Source organism: Nipponia nippon, unplaced genomic scaffold (assembly GCF_047370975.1).
Source record: "Nipponia nippon isolate SJK-2023a ecotype South Korea unplaced genomic scaffold, ASM4737097v1 scaffold_3, whole genome shotgun sequence".
Classification (NCBI taxonomy): Eukaryota; Metazoa; Chordata; class Aves; order Pelecaniformes; family Threskiornithidae; genus Nipponia; species Nipponia nippon.
The window spans coordinates 103,064,564-103,081,459 of NW_028262347.1; the positions used below are offsets into that span (position 1 = coordinate 103,064,564).

The window sequence follows — 16,896 nt, forward strand, 5'->3', positions numbered from 1 at the left end:
TGCTCCAGCTGAACACGTTTCATGGCATGGTGGAAGAATGAATGTGGGGACACTGTGAAGTACAGGAAATTCTTTAAATAATTGTAAAACAGAAAACTGATTACTTTGTGATCACAACAGTTGGTAAACTTGTCAGAGGTTACCAGGCTTACTTTCTGTTGAACTGTGGGTGACATGGTCAGTAATGCTCCAGGCTGCTGCTGAGGGCTATGGCCCATGAAGGAGAAAGGCCTGCCCTGGGCAGCCACCATGCTGTCCTTTGCTCCCTTTCACCAAGGCCAATGAGTCTCGTCTCTGAGCTGGGCTTTCTCTTCTCAAGTTATCCCATTTTCCTTGCACTGCTCTTTTTGGTGGGTGCTTTGTCCTTCCCATGCTTCATACTTTTTCTTGTGGCTTTGGCTTCCCTCTGGACACTTCTTTAGTCATCTTTGTCTCCTGTCTGTGTTCTGGCTACGAGTGCTGTTACTGTTTTTCTTTTAGAAGCACATTTTATGCTTGCATTTACTAGGGCCTGGAGGACATGCTTTCTAGGCCTTCCTGCCCGCTGGCTGCTGTCGCTTCAGATCCTGGCTGTGTTGGATATAAGCAGCTTGGGAGACTCGCTGTCCCTAAGCCCTGAACAGTGCTGCCTGCCCTGCTGGGTCATGGGACCTGGGAACTTCTTTTTGCTGCAGAGACCAGTCCTACAGTGCAGATGAATATTTTTTGGGGGGGTGGGGGGGGTGAAGGACTGTACTTCTGGTTTCTCATGTTCCTCAGCTTTCCAGTGAGCTGTGTGAGCTATGTATTTCTACGCTGGGGCTGCAGCAATATCTTCACAATATACTGTATTCAGATGTCTGTAGTTGTCCTCTGCCTGCCGTGCTGAAGGACTGCGGTATTTGGATACACTGCTTTACAGAAGAACTGAAGAAGAGGAGGGAGGCTGAGGAAGGAGCAGGGATCACTTTTGCTAGCATTCACCTTGAAATGGACATAGCAGTTTTGGTGACAGGATGAGCAGGGTCCCAAGTCTCATCTGGCTGGACCAGTTGTCCAGGTAGAAATGCCAAAAAAGGAAGCATAAGGAGACTTTTAGACTTTTTTTTTTTAGCATGCTGTCTGCTGGGAATGGTGGCTGTTGGGGAGCCTCTTTTAACAGGGGGTGCTGCAGTCTGGATCCTGCCTTTGTGCTCCACAGAGCTCGTCTGGGACTGCAGAGGCTTCTCAGGCGCTGGCCATAGGAGACCATGCTCTGCTGTCTTTTTCTTGGTTTGAAAGTCAACTTCCGTGCGTCGAAGTAACGTTTGTAGGGTGGAAGTGCTCCTTTTAGGTCAGAGCTGAGGCTATCTGGTGGGTAGCATGGGAGAAGCTTTCTCTGCCGCTATTCCTCATTTGTGTGTTCTGTATAAAAAGGAGGGTTTAGTCTTAAGACATGTTGGCTCTACTTCTTAACCGCCACCCCATTAAAACCCAATCTCAAGAGAGAAAGTTGCATTGTAGATATCAGTGTTAGTGCTTTAATAACTGTTTCACTGCGTTTTCTTTCTCCTTCTGACATACCTCCCTTTCGTCTCTCATTTTTTGCTTGGGATAGGCAGCAATTTGCAGATCTGTAGGCTTTGAGATAACATGAGAGCTACAGTTTCAACCCCTTGTCCTCAGTCTTTGTTTGTTGATCAATGTATGGGGTGGACTTAATCAGTGAGGATTGCTGTTCTGGGTATGTTGTCTGTTAATCAGCGAATGGCTATCTCTTGAGATTCGGTAAGTGTCTGTCATCTTGATACGGTGCTGTAGAATTCAATGCCAAAATGCACCACATAATTTAGATCCCAACAATAGCAAAAGCCTTGGGGGGGGGGGGGAAGCTGTAGATGGCATTAAAATTAGTATTACAGTAATGTAGCAACATTAAATGCCCCCAGGCAAACAAGATCTAAACTGATCTAGCCAGGAGCATTAAACATTCATCAAAACAAGAAATAAATTTAGCCAGAGAATAAATCAAAACTGTAGCATAACAGCTGCTTTTTTGGAAAAGATGCAAGTCAAGTGCCTTTTTCCTTGGAAATCTGAAAGCAGGCCTGGTGATGGGGCAGGGCAACTACTTTCAAGCTGCTGTGCTCACCAGACAGGCCAGGTCTGGAGCTTCCATATAAAGGAAGCTGTTTTCAGGCTGTGCTTTTGTCAAGTGTGACACAGGCTTTGTCAGGTGGCAGTTCCACCCAAACAGGCTAAACGTTGTTTTTAAAATTTTTTTTAATTTTTTGTTTTCAGTTTTGAACACTGGACCTTATAGTAAAAATCCATTAGGTCCTAGTGTTGCATTGAGGTAGGATTTCTTGCTTCCCAGAGTGAGATATGATGAGGTATCACAGCAGTGCTAATGCTGCCCTTATCAGTTTTTGCTTTGAGAGACTACTCAAAATCCATTAGATTTGAACTGCATTGTTTCTATCTTCATTTCTCTTTCTTCAGAAGGATGAAAAACGTGATAGTGAGAGGCTCAAATTCCAAAGATCTGAGTTTGAGAGATATGTCCCTGGCGTGGTCTCTGGTTTCAGTACCTCTGCTTTTCTCCTCCATCTCTTTAAAGACAGGGAAAAACCCCTTGGGGGGGGGGGGGGGGTTCAGGCTGCATAGTAAATGTTTGTTACACACCTAGAGATTCTCTGACAAAAGATGCTATGGAAGTAGTTGTTCTTCTATGAGGACTTTGTGTTTGTTTTCCAACGTCATTTTTTTCCTGCCATTTAAGTATCTATCTAGAAATTTGCCAGAATTTCCATTTCCCAAAAATCTCTGCTTGTGGTCTGCAGCTCTAAGGACAATTAAAGAGAGCTAAGTGCAGGGCACCTAAGAAAAACATCGTTGCACAGCTCTGTGTGAGCTAAGAGACACTGCTGTGCATATTGTCCTGCCCATCTCATTGCAGAAACTATGTGGAACCCCTCTAAAATTTAGACTGTACGTTTATTTCAAAAATCACTTGTCCCTTAATCTCTGCGAAAGCATGTTGGGATGCTGTTTATTTAAACACACATTCTACAGCCAGCCTCTTAGATCTGAAACACTCCCCTCCCCCCAACTTTCTAACCAAAAAAATGTAGTTACGTGTGTGTGTCTCTAAGTTAGTATTGTAACTGCAACCTCCTGCCTCTTAATCCCCTAACCCACAATTTCTGCCTTTCTGTTCGTGGGAGACCACAGCATGCTGTCTCTAACACCACCCCCAACTTCGTGCTCAGAGATGCAGATGGGCTCTTGAGTTGCCGTGTCAGGACATCAGATGTTTGTGCTGCAGCATTTCTTGGGGCTCTCATGCTTCCAGCGGGGTAGGAGGAATCACCCCAACACCTGAGCAGCAGAGCATGCTCCTCCCCTCTGCCCTACCTTTAATACTGTAATTTTTAATTTTTCCTGCCACCAGTTTTCCACGACCCATCGCTGTTTTATAGGAAAGATCAGGTCCTTGCACGTAAGCCTTCTGACGATCAGCTGAGGTGGAAGGCTGGTGTCTCATCTCTTCTCTGACTTCAAGGTTGGCTGTAGTCACATGAGATTGTAGTCACATGAGATGCCGGACTCTCCGGTTGTGCATTTGCTTCATGTCTCTGCTGTGAGAGTGTCTGGGGGAAGGGGTTGGTGGTGAAGGAGGGATGCGGGGCAGATTCTGCTCTTGGTCTCAGTGAAGTTGCTGGTAAGCTGGTCACATGAAACAAAAAAATACATCAGCTCCCCTCCCCCATGCACTGGCGTGTTTCTTGGCTCTGCACCCAAACTAGCAGCTGAGCACGTGATTTACTTGTAAAATGCAGTTTAAAAAAAAATGGTGCCATTGCAGATGGGAAACCAGGGATGGGAAGGCTGGACTGGGGCTGCCCTGTGTGCAGCTGGGGGCTGCCAGGGAAGGGAAGGGGTATGTCTCCCTGCTGAGTTGCCCAAAGCTGGGGGGACAGGGTGCTGCAGGACATGGGCTTGGGGGAATGTGTGCTGCAGGATGTGGGGCCGCAGAGAAAAATGTGAGCTGCAGGAGGCAAAATGGAGGGAAACGTACTGAACCGCAGCTCTGCTGGGGGAAGGAGGTGGGGGGTGCTGCATGTGGGGCAGGGGGAAGGAAAGGGAGGGCTCTGATGGAGGGGTGGGGTGCAGGTGGTCTGGGGGGCTATATTTTGAGAGTTAGGCTAAACAAGTGCTCTGAACTGAAGGTGATCTTACAGGGTATGAGGTCTGAAGTGACTGCAACAGAGAGTTGTACTCATTTTTGCTGTTTTGGTGCAAGAAAGGGGAAGTTGTTTGACCATTCAAAGCTGTGGAGCTCAGCATCTACTGGTTTGAAAACTTCATTCTTTTTGCTAGTTGTGTTTGTATTCCACAGTTCTTCCTTTCTCTGGGATGTAGGCTCTCTTAAGCTTTTGAAATTACACTAACCCGATGTGCCCAAGGAGAGCTAAAATACGCCGTTGTGCTCATCACAAACCTGTTGGGGACCTTCGAGTAAATACACCGCCAGGCTGGACAGCACGGCAGTTGCACCATTCTTAGGGGGAGTACAATTACACCACATTTCTTCCTGTGTCAGGACTGTGGCCGGTGCAGTTAACGCCTCCTGGCCACAGCAGATAAAATGAGGTAAAAGAATTCCTGCTCTTTGCTGTGCTTACATCTGCCCGTCAGTGTTTGTGGTTGGTGATCTCCATTGCTTCAGGTCAGGAGGAAGGTGGCTGTGTTTTTGTTGTTGTCCGCTGGAGGATGTATTGCTTCAGAGGGGAGCTACAATGCGCTGCTGCAGGAATGGTTCCCAGTACCTCCCACTGCAGCGCCGGCTTTCCTTGTGTTTCTGCATGTCATGGCAGAGCTTATTGAAGACTTTGACTGGGGCCTGAATGGTGCTTTGGCCTATGTTAGTTGTTCTGTAGGCAGATATCCTCCACCCTCCTAATGCAGTCATGGTGCTGGCTCATTTTTCAGTGGCTGCACTGACACCGAGGCTTCAGGCTGAATCCACTGGGCTCTACTTGGCCCATTGCTTTTGGCTGAATAAGACTGGGAACAGCTTTTGAAACAGGCTGAAGAGCAGGGGCTCTGGGGGCCTGTGGCTTGTAGGGAAGGATGGGTTAGGTGGGGAGGGGGCAGTGGATGCTGTGGAGGGATGTCTCGTCAAGGCGTTTACAAAATCCTGCTCTGAGTGCTGTAGCAAACTCAGAAGGAGGTCCCTTGCCCAGATTCTGAGTTGATCTCAAATGGGAAGCCAAGCACTATGCCTACAGTGGATGGCTGGGCTGCTTGCTCCTTCCCTTTCTATATACTGGTGCATGCACATGCATTCAGATTTCATGTTGCTTTGCAGTGCTGGCTTTGGTCAAACCATGGGATCTGCTGTAGGCAAGAACCTAAGCTGAATAGTGGCTTATTGGTGCCTTTGTAGGCAAGGAATGGCATGTCAGGCTGGAGCACGCTTAACGGCTGTGTGTTCACATCGTTAGTCGTGACTGAGATGATTCTCACCTATAGCTGTGAGCCTGCACTGATACAGTAATTTGACCTCCTTGGACTCTTGAAGTTCTGGAAAGTTGCTGGTGTCTGTGAGAGCCCAAGCTCCCCGCTTCCTCTTAATGTGTGCACATCAGGTTGCTTTTCTTTTGCTTTATAGTGTCTGCAATAGGTAATACTCAGGGTATGCATTCCCGCTGAAAGCAAGAGGACAGGAATTCTCCTTCCCTTACCAAGTCCACCTGCTGGATAACACGACGAAAAATATTGGACAAGTTGTTTGCTGATAAACTGAAAAATATGCATGTGAAAAGAAAAGGCAGCTTTGAATGACACCAAGCGTAGAAACTGCAATGGCAAAGGTGCACACTATGACTTTTTTAAAAGATCCATCTCTTTTAGGTATTTTTAGTACCTTCTTTTCTTTTGCCACTGCTGTACACATGTTCATATCTGCCTTCAATTAGATTATCTTTGCGAAGTAAGTACAAGGTAATGAAATACTGAAAAAGAGAATAAATTTCCTTGGCCCACTCTTCAGGGTCCTCATCAGAGATACAAATATAATTACTTAAACCATTGTGACTTCTGCTCTGTGATGTTAATAGTCTAATTTCTGCATTACTTGAACAAAAAAGTGGAAACTCTGTTCTAAGTTCATGCAGTTAGTTCCTTTTGTTTTGGTTTTCCAGTTCAGTGTTACCAAGGGGTTCACAGATACTAGTGTGTGGAAACACAGCTTGTTACCAACTGCATGAGCTTTCTGGCTGTCTTGAAGATGTATATGTACTTTAGGTGTAGTATTACACTTTTACGCGTGGAGTTGTTTGTTTCTGGGAGGTTGGGAGAGCGTGGGAAAAGGCTGTTACAAGGTAATAATAGTTACAAGGTAATAATATTAGTGATTTTGCTAGAGGAAAGGCTTTGTCAGAAAGTACGTCTGTCGGTATTTCTTGAAAGAAGTCTTGTATTTGATTCCTGTGTTCTGTTGGCACTTCAATCCTCCTTTGTCAGTAGCTGAACGCAAGTTATGAGGATTCCACTACTGTCTAATTTCTCTAGCTTTTACCAGGTGAGAAAAGTGGAACTTTGCTGTTTCATCTTCACTTTCTTGCTCCAGCCGTGTCTTCCCCTTGGTGACTTTACGACTCTTGTGCAGTTTCCGCAGCAGAGATGCGGGTGGTGGCGGTAGGGCATGGGTGCCCCTCTGCCCTCGCACTTGGGATGTCGTGCCACTGGGGTCGTTCTGTGCCGGGGGGGGCTGGAAAACAGACTTTGGCTTTCAGAAATGTTGCCTGCAGTGGGGGTAGTACGCTGTTACAGATTTATTAATTTTGGCTGGTCTTTGAAATGGCAATGTGGAAACACTGAAACGGAAACGTCAAAGTCCTGAGCTGCAAATAGCTGGAGGGAGGGAGGGAGAGGGTTTGGGAAGTGTCGTTATACGCTTATTTTCTTCATATATTTCTTTAGGCATCTGCTGTTAGCTTTTGTCAGAAAGGATACGCTGAATCTATGAGGGCCTCTGGTCATTCATAAGGCCTAGGGTGATTTTTTTGTTTGTTTCTACTAACTTCTGCAGAAGGGGAAATGGTGGTGACCTGAGACTTGCTGGTATTCATGTGTAAAGTGGTGGTGTGGTGTGGCGTACTGTCCTGTGCCACCCTGCTGCAAATGCTGAGAGATCTGGGCTGTTCTGTAGCACAGTCTTGTTGGAAAAATAAGAGAATATGGGGGAAAGTCTGTGGTTTGAAGTGCTGCATGAGGGAGCTAGCTATCTTTTGCTGTGAATGTCTCGGAGAGGAAGTTTTAATTTAAACAAGCAAAGAAAAGCATGAAGGAACCTGAAGGCTCAGACTAGTCTCACGCTACAAAATGTGTTTGATGCAAATTCGATTTCTGTCTTGAAGCAACTCAAATGATATCTCAGCAGCTGGCACCAATTGACTATCTCCCGGAATTGGCATGATGACAGCAATCAAACTGAATTTATTGCATTGGGTTTGATTCCTCTTCCGGACTCTTCCCATTCTCAGAAATGTAATCTAGAATGTGTTCCCACAGGAATGATAGCTTCAAGCCTCCTTTAACAGCAACAATAGAGCATGGTCCTAATACAGGAGGAAGACAGGTGGACTGTAGTACTGAGCAGCCGGATTGTATGTTCCAGTATGCTCCAGCAGGAAGATTATGTATTGGTAAAGGGAGGAGCAAGGCTTTTTTTTCTTCGTGACACAGTTTCTCATCAAACAGAGATGATTCACAACTAAGTGTTAGTTTTGTTGCTGCTTCTTTTTACTGCATTTAGGAAAGAATCTGCCTTCCCATTGGGGTGGCTAAACTTCCACACTGCTAAAAGTTGCACGCCCCCCCCTCCCCCCTTTTTTTTTCTTAAGGCATGTGTACTAAGTAAAGAGCGAGCTTTAGCCACAGGACCTCAGTATAGCTGCAATTTGGTAAAGTAAGCCAGTAAATGCTGCAGTGGGTGTTCTCCTTTGCATGTGGAACCGTTTTGAAGAAGTGCTGTGTTTCTAATGCTTGTTGAAGAAAGTATGGTAGAATTAACTTTTTCCACCTCATTTTCTGGTGGGTGTGAAATGAACCACTTGCACTGATAAATCTTGGTTTGGTTTATTTCAATAACTGTTTTGTCCACTCTTTCAATTAGTTTTTAATGCTGTCTTCTGCTTGCCAGGAGAAGGAACTACCTGAAATAGGTGAGGTTTTGCTGACGTTTGTTCCTAGAGCAATAAGTGTCAGTGTTCCCTGGGCAGGTGGAGGGGATGGGGCGCAAAGGGCAGTCTCTTTCAGCCTCCCCGGTCGCTGGTCCTTTGAGGAGCTTGGGGCAAGACTCGGGCTGGAAAGCGCGTTTGCATGGCAGCTGCCTGCAGCTGAAACAAAACCCCTCTCCGCATCTCTTGGGAGTGGGAGTCAGTCAGGGCATTGTAGCTATGTCCGAAGCCAGGAGGGTTTCGTGCTGTGCTGCCTGTGCAGGGTGGCAGTGTCGGCACCTGACACCTAACCATCTTCTCCTGCTCCCCGGCTCAAGTTCGGCCCTCACCCTGCTTCCTTGGGACTGATCTCCTTTTCGGATTTGTTGCAGGTGTCTTTCTCCAGATTCTGCCTTTTGCAGGTGTACCTCAGCTCCTGCAGACAGGTCTCCCTGTGCTTCCCTGGCAGCTCCTTCTCCTCAGCACAGCTTCCTAACAGGCTGATTAGGCACAGTGACTGCTTAATCTTTTTTTGTTGTTGTTGTTATGTAAATGTTCTCACTTGACAGCTCTAGACTGCTGGGATTTGTAGATGTCCTGTGCCCTGTCTGTGTGTCTGAAAATGTTCTCCTCCGGGCCTCGGGTACCCTTGGAGGAGAAAGACCTGGTGAGGGAAAACCTCCTGTGAAGCAGCCGTGCGTGTAGTGGCTAGAGTAGACAACTGGGAAGTGATTCCCTGGAGAAGAACGGAGCCCAGAAGTTGGGTCTTAGGTTGTTCATCCATCTCTGCCACTGCATCTTTGGGGTAACAGACTGAAGTGGTCAGACGATGAAAGGATTTTCTTACAAAAGAGTAAGAAATGCGCATCAATGTAAAACTGGTCACTCCCCACCCTGCTGGAGATTGCCAGGTTGTCATGAAGTAAAGCTGTCTGCATTTTGTTTTTTATTTCTGTTGGGTACACCTTTCTTTTATGTCACATTGTCCTGTGATAACAGGCCAAACTGTCATCATTTTCGTCTGTTATCCTCTGTACTCAGGCAGGGTTGTTTTTTGTTTTAACCTGCTCAGTTAGAGGTTCTTACAGCTGTGATAGTATTAATTGTGCATGGTCACTTCTGTCCATCCATTGTGCACGAGCAGTCCTGTCCCGGTGAATGGACTGCATGTTTGTATAAAATGAAGCAGTTTCATTTTTGCAGGTCCTTAACTCTCACAAATGATGCTAACACAATCATTCTTGTTTTCTATTAAAGTAAATCCCTAGACAAATCAAAACCTACCCAAAGAAATCCCAGTTCTCTCAACAGGCAGTTTCTTATCAGGCATATTCTGAAAAAAACTGGTATTAATGTTACTAGAATGACACTTAGCGCAGTATTTGCGGGGCAATAATGTTAAAGGTACTTGGGTTAAATGTAGTCTCACATGCTGAACCGAGATGCAGAAATCGTATCATATAAAGGACTAATAAAGAGAAATAGATATTCACACCTTAGTTTGTGTATCAAACATGAGAAAGTTTTCTCCTGCTGCTTTTAAGCACTATCTCCTTAAGCATTTGCATTTTAAATTTTGCTGGAAAAGAGCTACATAGACTGCACTTTTCTGTCTGTGTAGATACTCATTGCTTCAGACTGCAGATAGAAGAATTGTTCAAATAGCAAGATTCTCTTTTTTTTGGCTGGAAAACAGTAAATGAATATTAGATGAGTGTTTGTAATATCCTGTACTTAAGTTTTAAGCATCAGCTATTGTTCAGGGCTAGACAGCTCTGTAACATAGCAGGAAAAGAGCTTAATGAAACCCAATATTTGGAAGCAGGAGGTAGATGAATTCAGACTTGGAACAGCAGTGCTAAATTTTAACAGGAAGGATAACTAACATTTGGAGTAATTTCTGTGGGTGTATGGCTTTATCACTTGAAGTCTTGAATGTGAACCCTTATGTTTTCTAAAGGATATACTGGTTTAGGCAAGTTACGGAAATTGCTCGTTGAATTTCATAGTTCATGAAAGGTGGGAAATAAGCCTAATGTCCCAGGCCTGGGATCCTGTGAGGTAGGTCAGATGTATTGCTGTGTTTCTGTTAGCTGCGAGGTGTACTTCCACTGTGCATTAAGAATAAACACCTTGACTCCACAGAGGGCTTGCAGAAATAATTTGGTTCTTTTGTGCAGAGGGAGGAGAAAGAATTTGCTTTGCAAGCTCTTGGTAAGGCAGGGATCTGAACCCATGTCATCTTTTCATCATTATTCTAATACAGTTAAGAATACTTTGCATTTTTAAGGTTCGGTGAGACTCCATGTAGGAGATGTGTTAAATTCCAGCCTTTGGCTGCTCTGCTGGACTCAAGAGAATTTTGTTTTTTCTGTCTCCTACCAGGAATAACTGTTGTTAGACCAGAGAAAGGTAGAAAAATTGCAGCTTCGTGGTCATTCCTTATGCATTTAGGTACTGGGTTGTTCCCTGCAAGTACCAAATCAACTCTGCCACTGATCTCTGGAATGAGAGTCAAATGCCTACGCTGTGCCAAAGGCCACCAGGCAATCAAGAAAGATTTAAAAAGGGGCTCTCTTGGGGGATGGGGTGGGGGGGCTTTTTCAAGTCACAGGTTGGGCTGTGTTCTGGTGCCGCCTGCAATGGGATGGGTGATCCTGCCGGAATGTGATCCATGATCCTCCAGGACCTGCAGCAGGAAACCCACCCAGCCTGACCTTTCCCTGCTCTCAGTTGTGGCGGCTGGCTGCTGCGGGCTGGTGCTCCCGGGGCTGGAGTGTGCTTTCTCTCTGTGAGTTGTGCTTGAGTTTGCCTGTTTTGTTGCCCTGGAGACAGAAGAGTGTGGTATGCTTTCCCCCTGACCAGAAATAGTTTCCTGTACCTTGTGACCAGAGCACTGTACTCCTCCTCTGGTCTCTGGCCAGGCTGTGTGGTGCTGGAGGGATGGGGTGTGGGGTGATGACCTCTTGTCACAAGTTCTGGTGTGGCTGCTGCCCATGATCACTAGCCGCCCTGCCCGTTCCCCTCCCTCGGCACGATGGTGTAGGATTTCAGGGGAGCAATTGCTCTTGATTTACATCTCCCATGGCATTTTGATGGTTATGTCATTTTGTTTGAGCCTTGCTCCTGTCAGCTGTCTGTCCTGGCTGTCGGGACTCGGTGGCTGAGTAGCACGTGGTAAGCTCTTACCTCTTCTTCCCCCTTTGCTCAGCTGTTTTTGCTGTCTGCTTCCCTGTGTCCTTGTACTTGAGAACAGATTCTCAGCAAGTGTAACTGCACACGAGGGCAATGTGATCCGGGTGGATGAAGGATCCCCTTCTGTAGGAGTTCCAAGTAGAGCTGGGAGGGTAAGTAGGGAATTTGCAAGACCCAGGCGTGCAAGCAGGCTATGGATATTTTATCTTAAACTGTTGTCCTGCTGTGAGAATCTGGCCGGAGTGCAGAGTATGCAGCACAGTCTATTACGTTGCAACTGTGTTTTGCAAAACTTAATTTGTGAGAGATGCTGCTAAAAGGGAAGCCAAGGCACCCTCACCCCTCCCCAGCAATGCAGGTGAGAAAGTGCTTGCACTGCACGAAGGCCTCAGGAGCGTGGAAGCTCTCCAGGCTTTCTTGCTGCCTGCTACTTTATTGGAGAGTGGTTCTGGCATAGAACCGTACAATATATGCAACAGCAACAAGAATTTCCAGGATTGAGAAGGAAGGAGAGATGAAAGGAGTAATTTACCTTCCCCCATCCCTGAACAGTAGCAGATGAGGATGTAAGCACATCTCGGCCCTATAAAATATTAATTGGGACATTTTCTACAGTTCAGCAGTGGGAAAGACAACAGAAATCCTGCAGTGCACTGAGCTGCTGTTCCCAGCCTGGGAGAGAAAAGTGTTCTGAGCTGAGCTCGGTCTCCGTCTTTTGCTCATGGGGAAGAGAACAGTTGCCCAAAGCCTTCCATTACAAAGGGAAGGGAAGAGCATGCAGAGACCATGGAGCTGCACAGGCTGTTCTCAGGCAGAACAGTGCAGTGTGGCTTTGTTGAAGTGGGTCTCCAGTGGGTTTCCTATAAATCGGAGGATGTTGCATTCCTACCAGTGATCTACTGAGTAGCCCAGCCAGCCAAGGGTCCTGCTTACTCCTGTGGAGAAGACTTGTGTGTCACAGGGGATGCAGAGAAGGTGTGTTTTCAAGCCTGTGTGCTGAAGATCTGCTACAGAAGGAATGTCAAGAGCAGGCAGGGACTGCTGCTTCCCCTTGCTATGTTCTTTAGATGGCTGGACTGGGGAGGAAGGGCAATCCTTGCTTTTTGCCTCTTTCTAGGCATCTGCATCCCCAAAAGTCTAGAGTTTAGCAGCTGCCAGGACTGCCTAAAAGATTTGCCTCCCTCAGATCCTTTCAGTAAAATCTGTGCTTGTCCAGTGTGAGCATTTCACTTGAGAGGATGGGGGCTTTGTAGTGCAAGTTCAGGACTTAGTCATTGCTGTAGTGAAAAATCTCCTGTCTGAGCCTCAGTGGCTAAGAGGCCCCCTGCTTCTTGGCTGAGACGGGCAGAGTTGCCCTAGTGCCCTCTCCTTTCCTTGCGCTCACGCATGTTGCATTTCTAGAGAGGACAAACCATTTTTTACTCTTTGATATTTTTTCTTTAATCCAGATGACAGTCATATTCAAACTGATGTTGCCTTTGGGCTGAAATAAGCATACTTAGCATTTGGGCAGAACTTCTCGCCTGGAGATCTCAAAGTGCTTGATCAGCATTTCACCAGCGAGTCCATCCCTGGGTACTGAAGTATGGTTACTTTTACGGTTCACTGGAGCTGGCAGAGTTCCCTGCTTCATGTGATGGCTGTGCACTAGCAGGAACTCTGTATTTCTCCCTCCTACTCTGCCCTTCTTCCCCGGTGTTCCTCTGGAGTGTAAGCAGGTCCTTTTCCCATTTCATGTGGGCTGTTTCTTCAGAGACATTTCCTCCTCCTCTCCAGCCTTGGAGAAGGGGGTAAGTCTCAGAAGGGATGTCACTGCAAGTGGCTTTGCGTGTTTGTGAGGCTGACAGACGAGTGGTGTCTTTGACTCTGCTGCTACTCACTTTGAATCCAAGGAGAGAATATCAGTTTAGTGCTAGCTCTGTAGAGGAAGCGGAGACCCTCCTGCAGCCTCAGCTGCATAGCCCTCACCTGAAACGGCTGTGAGGTTTTGGGAGACAGTTGTGTTCCAGCAATTCCCAGCCCTCTGGATGTTTGCTGGGTCACTGTGTTCCTTTCTCGGTTGAATATGAACAAGAGCTTAGTTCAGAGTTGTGGTGCTTAATGCCTTGTTTTTTATTCTCTTTCAGATCACCAGAAACTGGAACGTGAAGCTCGAATCTGCCGACTTCTAAAGCATCCAAATATTGGTAAACCTCCTTGGGCTCAGAGGGATGGGGGTGAGAGAGGAGTGATGTGTCTCATCTAGCGCGCTGTAAGAGAGCAGATGTATTCTGAATGTTCACGACAACTTGTCAAACTTGCCTGTTGAAATCACCCCAGTTTCTCTCTTTGACAAATTCTGCATATGACCCTGTCCCGTTCCTTAGCATCCTGGCCCAGGTGTTCACCAAAGTGTGCTGTGTTCCCATCTGCTTGCCTATGTAGAGCTGTCCCTGCTCCTTGGATGATGCACGACTCTTGTCTGCTCATCTGACATTCTGCAATGGGAGTGAGCTGTTGTGTTGTTTTCCCCACACCTGTCTTCTGTTTCCTCTTCTTGGCACTTTTTGACATATCTGTTTAAATGCTGTATTCAGTGACATGCCCAAAGGTAAAGGAGGGTGGGCTAATATGTCAGCTGCTCTTATTACAGTGGCCACTTAATCTAAAAACAGGAGACCAAAACCAAATTGCCCATTTTGGCAGTGGTCAAAAAAAAAAAAAAAAAAAAAAAGTAATGGAGTAAAGGGAATAGTTTTGTCTGGAAATACAGGAAGAGGCAAAATAAGGCACAACTTCAAACCGAAACTACGTTATTTACTGAACTATAGAGAGAGGGCTTGGATTTTTATCTAGTTCTAAAGCACCATGGAAGTTTATCCTAAGTTTTCTTTTAGAGAAATTTCACATTGCTGGAAGTTGCTTTGAGCAAAAGATTTGGACCATTAATAATCCCCTTTTTAGGATCTTTAACTAAACAAAGCCCCTAGGATTCTAGCTAAGATCTAATTTGAGTTAATTTATTTAAGAAAACATTAAGAAATACCAAAGTGCCACCTTCAAACAGTGCCACTGTTACATATCCGTGTCTGGGAAACCTGTGATGCATTACATTTATCTTTCTTTTGCATAACCGTATCTGTCAGTGTAGATAACGTTTTAAGGGCATCTGTCTGCTCTCCTGACTTTCAGCTTCGTAATCACTTGCTCCTCCCCTCTGAAGACCTGGGACAGGAAAGGTGTCTTACAGCATACCCTGTGGACTAGCATCTGTAGCCTATTCCATATGTGATAAAGAAGCAATTTCCACAAGCTTGGGACCTCACAAAATGCAAAGCACCTTAGTAGCAGCTTTTCAGCAGAAGGAGCTTTGTTGCATCTGAGTGTAGTTGTGGAGGGAGCTATGGCACGAGGAGAGGAGCAGCGGCCACCTTCTACAGTAATTTGCACTGATGAATATATTGGCCGGTAAATTTATTGCTTGGCAATATTCAGAATGACTAAAACTCATTAGCTAGTGAGCAAGCTTCATTTGCCCCATAAGACTTGTTGCACTTAGTTTAGTAGGTGATGTAACTTTTTATTTTGGCCTTAACTTCAATTTCATCATCTCTCCTTTTTATCATTACTTACATCTTTTCTTGCCAGGCCTCTCACAGAGTAAATCTTTTATACACAAGAGGAAAACTACTTTTATAAGTAAACCGCACCGAAAACAGAAACATGTGACATTGCTGGTTCAATTCTACAGCTTCTATACTCATCTGTAATGAGTGGCAATGCTTGTCTCCTGTTGTATTGTGGTTTGGAAAAGACAGTTTGGGGGAATGTCAGTGGTTCTTGCATTTTTTACAGAGCATTTCTTGTCTTCCTAGAGAAAACAGTGTTTCTTTTAAGATAAAGAGACTAGGCATTCTAAACTCAACAGGTGGTCACAAATAGCAATAAAGGAATTAGGTTTTATGCCTACAACACAGAATCAAAGTGTGTTGAATAAGACCTCAGGAAGTCATATGGTCCATTCAGCAGTCCTGTGACAACCTTTTATACCTGGCTGGTTCCAGGCATGTTTGTTCTTACAAACCTTTAATGCTTCCACAGCCCCTAGTGGCAATCTTTCAAATGTTTAATTTTTCTGTCAGTTAGACATTAGAAAAAACATACTGTGCTGCTATCTTAGCTTGTTGTTTCTAGTTCTATCGGGAGTATATGTGGAAAGTAGTTTTTCTTTCTTGTAACAATCTTTTACATATTTGAAGACTGTTATCATGTCTCTTTTTAGTCTTCTTTTTCTTCAGACTAAACAAAACAAACCCAGTTCTTTCAATCTTTTCTCATATGTCATGTTTTCTAGACCTCCAGTTTTTTTGTTTTTTTTTTTCCCCTCTCTTCTTTCCCTTCCCTGGACTCTCTCCAGTTGCTTCATATCTTTCTAGAAATGTGATGACCAAAACAGGACATGAAATTGTAACTTGGGCCATGTCAGTGCTGACTAGTGGGGGAAGACTTGCTTCACCTGTCCTACCAAAGATACTCGTTTTGTACATCAGCCTGGGAAACTTGCCATTTAAACATCATTGATGCACATTTGTTTTCTGACGCATTATTGCTCCAGACTATTTTCTGCAGAACTTCTGGCAAGCAAATAATTTTTCCATCTTGTATGGATGAGGATTCCTATCGAAGTGTATATTCCATTTGTCTTTATTACAGCAAATAGAAAGAAATCCACTCTGTAGGTTCCCCCCAAAATTTGTCAAGACCATTTTGATTTATCTTCTGATAGTATAACAGGGTTGCAACTCCCCCCCCCCCAGTAACATGATCTTTAATAAAAATGCCATATATTGCATCAAGTAGATAATTAATAACACTATTGAATACCATTGGACTCTGGACAAACTCTTGAAGATATCACTTGATACACTGTTTCTGTTTGACAGTGATCAATTTTGAGTATGTTTTTTCAATGAGTTGTATACACCATTGTAAGCTAGTTCTGAACACACATTTTTTCTAAATTGCTTATGGAAATGGCATGTAAGATGCTGTCAGAAACCTTGCTGAAGTCCAGATGCTGCATGCATTGCTGCTTCCATATTCCTTGGACTTGTTATGTTGTCATAGCAGGGAAACATGTTGTTCTGACATAGCGGTAGGTTTTTTTTCCTTGAAACGTGTATTAACAGTTAGTAATCACCTAGTTACTGCCATTCTATGTTGTAAACTCTTCTGGATGAATACTTGGTTTGTTGCCTCAGTGTGAGCTATGCTAGTAACACTGCACCAATCCTGAAGAATTCTGCTTGCTTTAATTTCCCTATTAAGTTGTGTTGTTACTGTTTTTATTGCGAACTGCGTTGCAGCATGTCCTGCTCTTCTACAGTGACCTGAGCCTCGAGTGAGTCCGGGACAGAGGATTGAAAGTTAGGACTCTGCGAGGTGGGCTGCTTTTCTTTCCTGCCTGTACACAGGATATAAAGCAAACTTGTTGAATTTGTGGTTCTTATCCATTTGCTGCAAAACAGTTGATTCT

General features: G+C 45.0%; 1 protein-coding gene across 14 annotated transcripts in view; it reads left to right on the top strand.

Moving 5' to 3' along the window:
• CAMK2G (calcium/calmodulin dependent protein kinase II gamma) overlaps positions 1-16,896 on the top strand; it is a 123,622-nt gene that overhangs the window by 39,913 nt on the left and 66,813 nt on the right. For all 14 annotated transcript variants that reach the window (XR_015706588.1, XM_087766493.1, XM_087766481.1 and 11 more), the window contains exon 3: positions 13,508-13,567. Coding sequence is in view for 13 of the 14 variants with exons in the window: in XM_087766493.1 (XP_087622619.1) it covers positions 13,508-13,567 (60 nt within the window). In the remaining variant the exon portion in view is untranslated. The remainder of the gene's footprint in view (positions 1-13,507; positions 13,568-16,896) is intronic.